General features: G+C 39.0%; 1 protein-coding gene across 1 annotated transcript in view; it reads right to left on the bottom strand.

Annotated features, from left to right (window-relative positions):
* urb1 (URB1 ribosome biogenesis homolog) overlaps positions 1-9,142 on the bottom strand; it is a 17,509-nt gene extending 8,367 nt beyond the window's left edge. The window contains exons 1-23 of the mRNA XM_008309335.3: positions 8,880-9,142; positions 8,150-8,289; positions 7,920-8,071; positions 7,109-7,238; positions 6,933-7,029; positions 6,427-6,512; positions 6,135-6,260; positions 5,929-6,056; positions 5,638-5,833; positions 5,295-5,432; positions 5,019-5,189; positions 4,575-4,707; positions 3,993-4,115; positions 3,794-3,906; positions 3,330-3,443; positions 3,105-3,221; positions 2,867-3,005; positions 2,618-2,776; positions 2,205-2,404; positions 1,903-2,121; positions 1,509-1,706; positions 548-1,382; positions 1-169 (exon numbers count right to left, since the gene is read on the bottom strand). The exon at positions 1-169 is cut by the window's left edge and continues 33 nt beyond it. Coding sequence (XP_008307557.1) covers positions 1-169; positions 548-1,382; positions 1,509-1,706; positions 1,903-2,121; positions 2,205-2,404; positions 2,618-2,776; positions 2,867-3,005; positions 3,105-3,221; positions 3,330-3,443; positions 3,794-3,906; positions 3,993-4,115; positions 4,575-4,707; positions 5,019-5,189; positions 5,295-5,432; positions 5,638-5,833; positions 5,929-6,056; positions 6,135-6,260; positions 6,427-6,512; positions 6,933-7,029; positions 7,109-7,238; positions 7,920-8,071; positions 8,150-8,289; positions 8,880-9,003 — 4,007 coding nt within the window. The 5' untranslated portion in view covers positions 9,004-9,142. The remainder of the gene's footprint in view (positions 170-547; positions 1,383-1,508; positions 1,707-1,902; positions 2,122-2,204; positions 2,405-2,617; positions 2,777-2,866; positions 3,006-3,104; positions 3,222-3,329; positions 3,444-3,793; positions 3,907-3,992; positions 4,116-4,574; positions 4,708-5,018; positions 5,190-5,294; positions 5,433-5,637; positions 5,834-5,928; positions 6,057-6,134; positions 6,261-6,426; positions 6,513-6,932; positions 7,030-7,108; positions 7,239-7,919; positions 8,072-8,149; positions 8,290-8,879) is intronic.
* Positions 9,143-10,431: the final 1,289 nt, after the last annotated feature.

The raw sequence follows: 10,431 nt of genomic DNA, 5'->3' as shown, positions 1-10,431 counted from the left end.
AGATTGCTCATCAGTTCCCTGATGTTTGTGATGTCTGCGGAGAGTTGGACCAGACTGACCAGTGTCTGAGCAAACTGGTCACCACTTTCTTCTGTCAGGGTTCTCAGAACACACTGGGACACTTTGGCAAGAAGCGCTTTCTTGAGGGACTTCAAAACATTGTTTTGCACTAAAATACACAGGGAAGCAGGGAAAACAGGTTTTCAAACAGGCAACGAAAATGACATAGGACAATATTAGCTGTGGGATAGCCCCATAACTGACACATGGAGAATACCGTTTTGATTACGTTTACATATTAGCCATTGTTAGTTAGCCTTTAGTTATCTCAATGCTTTCTTGCCTCCGTTTTAATGTACTTACATTAAAACATCAACATTTATCCACAAATGTATATCAAATGTGATATGCATTGCTGCAGTTGAAACATTACCCACAGTAAGTGCCTTACTATGCCACTAGAAAGGACAAGTATCTTACTTCTTGTCTCACAGCATTTCATTATGATAGAAAATTACATTTGATCCGTCTTTCAGAAGGTACAAACCATTTTTGGGTCTGGCTCCATCATCTCTACCTGCCATTTGCAAGTATGTATTGATCAGTGGAATGAATATGTCTGTCTCTTCTGAGACTTTCTTTATGTTAGCTGGCTCTGAGCACCACAGCTCAAAGCGCAGGCGGTGGGCAGGGGAGTTCCTGAGCAGCAGAGAGCCGATGGTCAGACAGTCAGCGACAGGACGCTGCAGGCAGTGCAGCAGCACATCTGTGTGGATGAGTTTGGCACTGCCCGGCTCGGTGGTCAGAACCTGCAGCATGAACGACTCCAGTGCAGGGCTAGTGCAGGAGAAGAGCAGTGTGCTCAGACCACTGAGGTGTGCTTTAGTAAGGAATGTGCCGTGGTCCTGAGAGGGGTTGGCTCCATGTTCGGTGAGGATCTGCAGGGCTGCGTGACCATAGACACTGAGTTTGACGTGTGTGCCTTTGGTGGCAGGGGAGAGGAGTCTCTCTCGGGGGAGGAGTAATAACCTGGACACCACCTCTCTCAGAAGGGATGAATCCATGTAGCTGTGCAGAGAGAGAAGGCCTTGCAAAGGTCTTGACTGGGTGTTTATATCCTGAGACTGTTCTGAAAATTCCTTGAGAAGAGCTCTTTCTAAAGTCCCAGTGTAGCTGCACAAAGGCTGCAGATGACTCAGATCTTGAAGAATGGGAGCGCTAACCTTCAGCAGGGCCAGAATGTCATCAGTCAGCTGAGCACACAGTTTTTTCAGTCTAACTGGCTTCAGAGTGTGAGGTGGAAGAGAGGAAAGTTCCAGAGCCAGAAACCACTGCTCTAAACAGGGATGCTTGAAAACAGATTCAAGTACTGTAACGAGGATCTGAGGAGAGACACAACAAGGATGGCCGTTTAGATACTAGTTAGTAGTTATTTTTCAAACAGTATCTTTCATCATTTCTTTGATGACAAAGTGAACAAATTGCACAATGTTAAAAATAAAAATGACCTTTTTCTTCACTCGCTCTTTATCTGTTTCTACTGCAGATGATTGGTTGATTTCCAAGAAAAGATCTGATCCTTCCTGGAGGTTCTCTGTAGCTGCTGGCTCTAGACTGTTGGTCTCCAAGTCCTGCAGCTTACTAACCAAAGCCTGGATCTGTCTCATTAAGGTCCTTAAAAGGTCGGCTCCTGTGTCTTTAACAAACTGTAACACACACAGGAAACATTACTTTTTATAGTTTTTAAAATTTTACAGTTAAGCATTCAGTCCCACAACTTGAACACGAAACACAAACCCTAATTCTATGTAAACACTTCAATTTAAACACTACATTATGCTTCATTTGTGACGCAAACTCAATTTTTTTAACAGTTCTTATCTGGTATTTAACCAGTCTTACCATTCCAAAGTTTTCCACTGTCGATTTGATGTAGAGTAAGATCTGCTTGATGGCTACAGGAAACTCATCCATTGACATTGAGGTCAGAGCCTCGTCAACATTCTTCACAAAGGTATCCTCTAGAAAAGCCTTTGTTCCTTGGCTATATGCAGCTTTCATCAGTGCACTGTATGACGTGGGGGGCAGTGGTGTCTCAGAGTCACATATGGAGGTTGTGAACTGCAAAAACAGACTTGTTTAGTTTACCCATGCAGTAACAGCACACTTCAATTTCACAAACTTTAGTGGCAATGAAAACTGACCAGATCCTTCTGGAGCTGCTGTGGCAGCCATTTGTTGTAATACTGATGTAGGTGATGAACAGCAGGGTGAGGAGAAGCTGAAGGGTCGGAGGACAGGAGTTCTTTATCGTACTGCAGCAGAGCCAGACACAGGGGGAGCGGCTCTCTTTGACAGTGTAGCACGTCACACAGCACTGCACACAAGTACTCATGTGTGACTCCTAAAGGTAAGAAGAGACAGGTTAACATCCAGGGCTCGACCAATTATACACATTCACTTTCCTAATAATAAAGAAAACAGTAAGTACAAATGCTACGAGATTACCTTGACAAAGCTGTCAAACTAAAGCACTGTCAGGTAGAATTCAGTGGTAAATACACACTGTCCTGACTGTTTGTGTAAATATTACAGCTTTGGCCCTCACTTCTATTACCTATGTTTGATGGTAGTTTATTCCGTGCCTCCAGAGCAGCTGGTACCAAAGCACTGAAGGGAAAGGTTTGGATGATGAGGTCTTCATTCAGAGATGGACCGAACTCCTCCATCTGACCATCATTGCCATCCATGATTACATCCAGCATGTCTATGACATCTGGAACACAAGGGTGCAGTGAAGGAAATCACTCATCTGTATTGGTTTTAGAGGAATCCAGTTTTAATGCCACGTCATGATGTGAGTTACCGTCAATGTGAGACACTGGGATACTGGCAGCTTCTCCCTCCTGGTTACAGAGGTTGGACTGCAGATACGCTGCCTCCTGGACATAGCTGGCAACCTTATCTGTGTACGTGGAGGAACTGCACACCAGTTTTCCTAACACCTGGAAAATGAGAAAGCAGGATTTAATGACCTTCTGACCTGAATAACATCAAAGTCAATTACAACTTTGCAGGAGAAAATCTGTTTTGAACACACTCACCCTCTCCAGGAACCGGATGACAGTCTCTTGTTGGTCTGGTGCAACTTTGAGCAATTGAGCCAGCCACAGCTCAAGTTCGGTCCAAGTGTATTCAAACACACCACTGTCCTTAAGAACCTAACAACAGCCAGGAAATATAATATACTAGCATTCCTTTCCTTCACTGAAAACTTCAAAAAATGCTTTTATCAGCAGACAAAAAACATGTTATTCAATATTTCTTACCTTGAGAACTAGCATCTGTGTGGAGGCTTTTAGGTGGTTGTTAGTGCTGCTAACAAACATCTTGAGAAGAAGATAAAGCACTGACTTTTCTGTTGATTCAGTGTCTCCTGTATCCTGCAGTCAAACAACACCAGAAAACAAATAACTCTGTTACAAAGCTTGACATTGATGAAGGCAATAAAGACAATTTATATTGTCTGCTCTCTGCTTTTGAAGGCAGGCAGATATTTTTGTTTTGTTAACAGCAAATCTGCTGCAAAAGGCTGGCCTTTGGAGGCATCAATCTGTGATTCCTTTGGAACTCGAACCCATGACCTTCTGAGTGTAAGGCAGATGTGTAAGCAGGCACAATAACTGCTACATAATGGAACAACATCTAAGCATTTTAATAACTAAAAATAAAATTTAAAATAATTTTAAAAAATAGCTAAAAAAAACAAAATATAAACCGATAAGTTTCTCACCTGTATGCGGAACCAGGAGAACTTACTGGAAGGCAGTTCTAAGGCCAACTGGAGTATCTGATACTGCAAAACTGGAGGCACTTCCTGCCTCATCCCTTTTTCTGTCACAATCCCTAAAAGAGAATGATTCAATAAGTTTAAAAACAACAAAAGTTGTAAAATCTCAAAAAACAAAACAAAAAACAAATCGAAGCATTACCTTTTAGGAGCTTGCTGAAGTCAAACTTGCACTGGTTTACCAGGTGTGGCACTACTTTCTGGTACAGGCAAATCACCTGAAGAATCAGGGCCTTGAGCAGGATAACCTCAGCCGTGTCAGCGACTGTTCAACCAAAAGTAGAACATTATTTTTCTCTTGTTGTTTAAAGACAGCCCTTCCTTGATCCTTCTTCATAATGAATGAAATATCAACTATAAACGATAAGGGATCAGGTTGTTTTAACAAGAGCAGGGCCATCCCTCTCTTTCAAGATGCACTTAAAAACCTCTCTTCAAAGAACATCTCCCATCCTAAAAAAACACTAACATCTAACAGGCACCTCTTCTTACTCTATGGCCTACATGACTATAACTGTACTTTTACTATTAATAACAAAAGCATCTGCTAAATGTATTATAATGTAATGTATTAAAATTGACAGACATCAAATAGTGTTAATTTTAAGTGAGTTAACTGAATTAGTGTATTTATTTGAAATATTGTATTCACACGAAAATGTGCAGTGTGATTCATAAGGGTGTTGGCCAACTCTATGTGTACTGTATGTACCGTCCTGTTTACCTGCTGAATCGCTTTTCTCATCAGTCAGTCTGGTACTGTCGTCTGCTTGGACTGTTTTCTCTTCACCAGCCTTCTTGTCCTTCTTGCTCAGGGACTGCCACTTTGCAACTATACTCGTCATATCAGGGAGAATCTGCGGCAGAGCACAACAACAGGATTAATGCTGAGATGGGCAACATACTGAGTCTGTTTATCACCAGGCCGTAAGTTTTTGCAAACATTTTTTTAGATTATGATTGTAAACACCAAACACAATCTTAAACCATTGTAATTTTATTCTGAATATAAATTGTGCTCAAATAAATCAAGTGCAGCATATAAAAGATCTGAGCTGGTGCATCTTTGTTGACTGCTGCTATAGCTAATAAAATGTCTCTGGGGTTTGTTATGATTTGTGTTGTCAAAGAGGTTGGGAACCAGTGCAGTAAAGATTCCTGAGTTTACCTTAGTGAGTGCCTCCCTGTACTGCTGCACCAAATCTGCCATTTCATCGTCTGTATACACGTCTGAGTTCTGAGACTCCTTATCCACAAGATACTCAATATTCATATGAGCCTTCTTCAGGACAAAGCTCATCATGGACAGAGTTGTGAGCTGCACTGCTGTGTTGGCAAACTATAAGAAACAATGTTAAACATAATCAGTAAAGATGCACTGAAGATGATTGTTTTATAGAAATGATTTTATAAAAAAGTCAACTTGATGAGTTCAAACACTTACACTGAGTCCCTGTGTGAAGAAGGCTTTGTTGCAGACAGGAGGAAGGGATATGACCATGATCATTGAGAGGAGGCGAGGGATGGGGATGACATCGCCAGTCTGGAAGACTGCAGAAATCTCTGGTTGGACTTGGTAGATCTGACAATAAAATGCAAACAGGTCCATAACATAGAACTATTTTTTTTTAAATAAATGAAATACTTTTAATACCCCGTCAGTATATAATTGTACATTTCTCCAACATCAGCTCTATCTGAATCCTGGCTCACCATTAGCATATTTTAGGATTGTTAGCCCCTACACAAACCCTTAATCTAATGAGGGTGTCTCAAAATTAACTCACCTTTTTAAGTAACCTGACGTTATCCTGCCAAGCACTTTTGAGGCGAGGGGTGTATGAATACTGAGTTTCTTTTAAGTATCGGGCCAGAATATCAGGGTTTGCCTTCAGTGCATTCACGACAAGCTCAGCCACCAGTTCATCTTCTGTAGCCTGTTTCAGCCCAACCAAGAACTGGAGCAAAACAATGTTACCAGCTCTGCAAAAGCAAAAACAAAAAAATAAAATAATGAATTTCTAAAATCTATCAAAGGCAAATACTTTCTGCATTAGTACAACAGTATAACAACATACCTGCCGGCTGTGCCGTAGCTAGCATCATGAAAGCTAATACCGTGTTTACGGGAGCAACACAGGTCAAGAAGGAAGCTGTGCACAAGTTCCCGAATGACAGAGACGGCAGCTTGCTCTGAGTTTACCATCTAGCCAGAATTAAAAAAGGTAAATTCTTTAAAAAAATCTCAGAATTTTTATATTAAGCTCACAAAAAGTAAACTTACCTTGTCATCGCCGGTGGTTGCGTCCACAACACCGTTCCACTTGTACAGAGATGCAATGTTGGCCAAAACAGGCGGTGTGAAAAATCGCACTTTCTGAGTTTTACTTAGTACTTTATTAAGTACAACCTGAAGGCGAAAAACAGAGGTTTTTTGCTGTTTTAAATTCAAGCATTTTAAGAAGAATTTTCTGCAAACTTAAACATTATATTCACATTATATTCACATTTATATTCAAGTTAATGAGCACGCCAGATCTGTTTTGCATCAGAACAGCGAGCTTATTGGCACTTACCCTGGTCTTTAATGTAGTCAATATAAGATTGACAAGAGACATCCTGTCCTCCTTCAGACCTGTACTCAGGATCTCTGGCAGCAGCTCTGAACAACAAACATAATCTTATTACCAAAATATGGTCTAACTAAACTCTGGTGATATTACATTTTATGTCAGGGAAAATAAAATTAATCCTTTTCCATTTTATGTCATTGGTTAGACTTTTTTTATTTTGTTTAAATACAATACAATTGGGATATAATTTAACAATACAGTATTCTCATGTTAGATTTTAAACATATTGTGCTAACATAAAGCATCTCCCTGCACAAGTTCCAGGCTATTAGAATGTTCATCACATTTAAAAGCAACAGTCCTATGAGCACATTTGACACACAAGTGTACCAACTGAAGCAACTTTGTCAGTATTGTAAAACTGATTGAAGTACTGTATTCCTAGAAATAAGTGCATTTATATAAAACACAATCAATGCTGATTGATGGACAGAAACTTTATACAGTACCTTTGACCTCTAATATCTGCCCAACTGTTGCTGCATCTCCAGACACCAAAAAGGACAGGACAAACTGGATAAAAGCCATGCGGACATCAGGTTTCCCCTGTAGACATTAAGTGTGAGCAGGTGTAAGAACGCCCATGCATTGAATCCCTTGAATGTAAATGATATTTGTGGTGTACCCTCTTATCCTTTCTCTTGGCCAAACCAGAGAGCGATCTGTTGATGTGGATTTGACTGAAGACTTCTCGAGCTGCCGCTGGGCCTTGTGCCACCATGGCAGACAGCAAACTGAGGCACTGACGCACGAACCTGAACACAGTGGACACATCAGTCTCCTGCTGGAGGCACTTTTATCACTGCTAAGATATTGTTCTTCCTTTTTTGAATAATGAGTCTTTGGTGACCAAGTGGTTGGAACAGAATATCTTTACATCACTCGCCACCTAAGTATGTGTATGTGCATATTTTCAAACCTCAACTGATGGGAAATGATGGGACAACTGACTTCTCTAGAACAAAAGAGTGAGTGAAAATGACACCAACAGTGACAGGCAGACCTGTGAATTATAACTTACCACAGCGACAGGCGAGCTTAAAAACGATTTGTCATCATTACAAAAAATCAGCAACTGAGAGTATTCACTTCCCCTGACAACTGCCGACTGGTATTAATGAATAATAAACGAGCTTCAGGTAGGATTTTCTTTTTGTTTTTGAGTTTATTACAGCTGACTGTTTAACTCCAGGCCTCATGCTGTGCTATTTTATTCACTGCTACATTTATTCTTCCCTTTACACGGAACAAAATATACATTCATTACAATATGGGCTGCAATTAGTTTGTCATTCTTTTTTTTTTTTTTTAACTAGAATTCCTGGAAATGATCTTGACTATTTCTTAAGACTGAAGTTGGTTAAATGGTTTGGATTGAACTAAATGTATTAAAGATTAGCATGTACTATACTGTTAGATAATGTCCTGTAACTAACCTGTGATTCTGAGAATGGAGAAATCCCTGGAGGGGCTTCATGTAGCTGGAAACAATCTTTTTCACAATAGCATTTCCAACCATGTTGAAATGGGAAAGATCGCTGGCTGTCCTGAGCAGGATCATCTCCAAACTCTCCAAAACCAGAACAGTCTGGATGAAGGTAAAGTCACATTAGAGAATGACCTCCTTAAACAGACAATGAAGAGCATTAACTGAAATTCCCTTTACCTCACTCTCATTATGCTTTTCTACATCAAGCAGTTTAAACATTTCTGCACACTCCATGGAAATCTTTATGTAACCTTCCACCACATCATACAGGTCAGGGCACGGCAGTTTTTTGGCAACTGATATGAAGGTCTCCAGTCCTGTAATGGAGAAATTATAAACAGGAATCAGACACAGCTGCAAGGAACAGTGAAAAGAAAAATTGCCACCAAAGAATGTAAATGAATAACACAACTGAAACTATATACATCTTGTCATTCAAACGTTTAATTCTGAGTTATGTATGAAGAACACAGTCGGTATTTGCAGGATGAAGATACATTAATGAACTTGAATTATGCTAAGATTTAGAACTGAACGTTTACAACATGGTCTTACATGTTAATCAGTGGGGTCTAGCTATAAATATGTTGACAATTATTATTATATAAGTAATATATGTAATAAAATTATATAAAAATGTTATGTGATTCCATCTGCCTATTGTGGAACTATAATAATATAATTAGAAATAATAATAACAAAAATGTTATTTTTCTTAGGTTTAGGTTTTGACTAAGGAAGTTGACTAAGAGAGCTGTCCCATTGATTGTTAAAAATCTAAAACGTTGCTAAGACAGTCAGTCTTTCCTGGTCTTTAGCGATCATTTATGGCATCAAAGAGAAACAGTGGCTTTCGATTTTTATGGGGAAAGACTGAAAACAAAATCAGAGAAGTCTTTTTGCTCACCCTTTCTGACAGTTGTGCCTTCTTTGAGCATAGTTTTAAACATAGTCCCGTTAAACTCTTCGAGTTTTTCTTTTTTCGCCGAGGTGTCTGACGCGAGGTCTTCATTGCTACGCTTTTTCCCCATATCTACAATGTTATTTTATATATAATGGGTATATAATTTATTTTAAAGCAACTATATTCAGGTACATGCCGCACAACCTGAAGATACAACTATCCACGCTGCTTCGTAAACAGACATGGGTCCGTCTGTAATGCTATTCCGTAGGAAATGATGTGCTTTTACATTGGTTCCGCACTCTTTCGTCCGTCATCTTTAAAAACAATACCGTAATTGTCTGTTTATTCCGTTTATGTCAAATGGATCAGTAAAATTCTGAAACCTTACATTCCGTTCTACAACAATTTATATTTATGCACTTTCTTCATCATCATAATGGAAGAGGAAGCAAAAAACAAACAAACAATAGTTTTATTATTATGTTTAATGTTTTAACTATGTTTAAATAAAATGGAGAATGAGCATAGAAATACAACCCATTTGTCCTGATTCTTCTTGAATGCCTATATGAAACCAGGCAAACAATTTCTGAACCATGCTGTTATATTGTTTCAATATAATACAAAGAGAAAAAAGAGAATACAGAAGGGTTTTTATAGTTTTCTGGTCAGTTCACATTTGACTGTTCGCACTAATGAAATCTATCAACTTTTCTTAAATATCTTAATAAACACATCCACCAGTACGTTTATTGGAGTTTGCATTCGGTCGAAGTTAAACTGCTACAACAATATTTTCCTGTAGGTGTCAGTCACGTCACCATAAGCGGATGATCCATACATAAGTAAGTTTGTATAGTGTGAATAAGTGTGAATAATACGTATTTGTTAGTTCTCTTTAAGAATTTTTTTGAGACTCAGAACTACAAAAGAACTGCATATACGTATGTAAATTATAAATATACAGTATGCTGTCCTATGCTGTGGTGACAAATGGTCATTTACTCCCTATTACGAAACATAAACCAAATTTTGAAAAAGAAAATACACATTCTTGTCTCTAGGGAGGGTTATTTTGTACTCGTTATGTAGAAAATGATGTCTTTCTGTGTTTATGCCATATGTAATATCAGTGAAGCTGTTTAAAGTCAAGTCAAGTTATTCCAAGTTGAGCAAAGTGTTTACTACTTGGGAAGAGCAGGCATTGGTAGCTATCACAAAAATCGTATTGAGGAAGCCCAGTAACAGTAAGAAGGCGAAGTAACTATAACTGAGAGAAGCCTGCAGAGTAGTTGTGGTGAACCCTGTGAGCTGGGCTGCAGGGGGACAGTCAGGACAGCCCAAGTATTATATCAAACTTGACAAACCTGCCAACTATTAATTCCACACTTTACGCCACTTTAAACATAAAAAAGTATGTACTTTATTGTAACTTGTAAAGCTGTGTTAAGTAAACTAAAATGTGTATTTTCTTTGGTCGTCCCTGTAGAATTAAAACTTGTCAGCTATATTCCCAGCTCTTTCAAGAAAGAGAGTTATATATCTATATATT

This window comes from Cynoglossus semilaevis, chromosome 4 (assembly GCF_000523025.1).
Source record: "Cynoglossus semilaevis isolate Cse_v1.0 chromosome 4, Cse_v1.0, whole genome shotgun sequence".
Lineage (NCBI taxonomy): Eukaryota > Metazoa > Chordata > Actinopteri > Pleuronectiformes > Cynoglossidae > Cynoglossus > Cynoglossus semilaevis.
The sequence above is the reverse complement of the archived record's forward strand: the minus strand, read 5'-3'. Positions and strand labels throughout refer to the sequence as shown.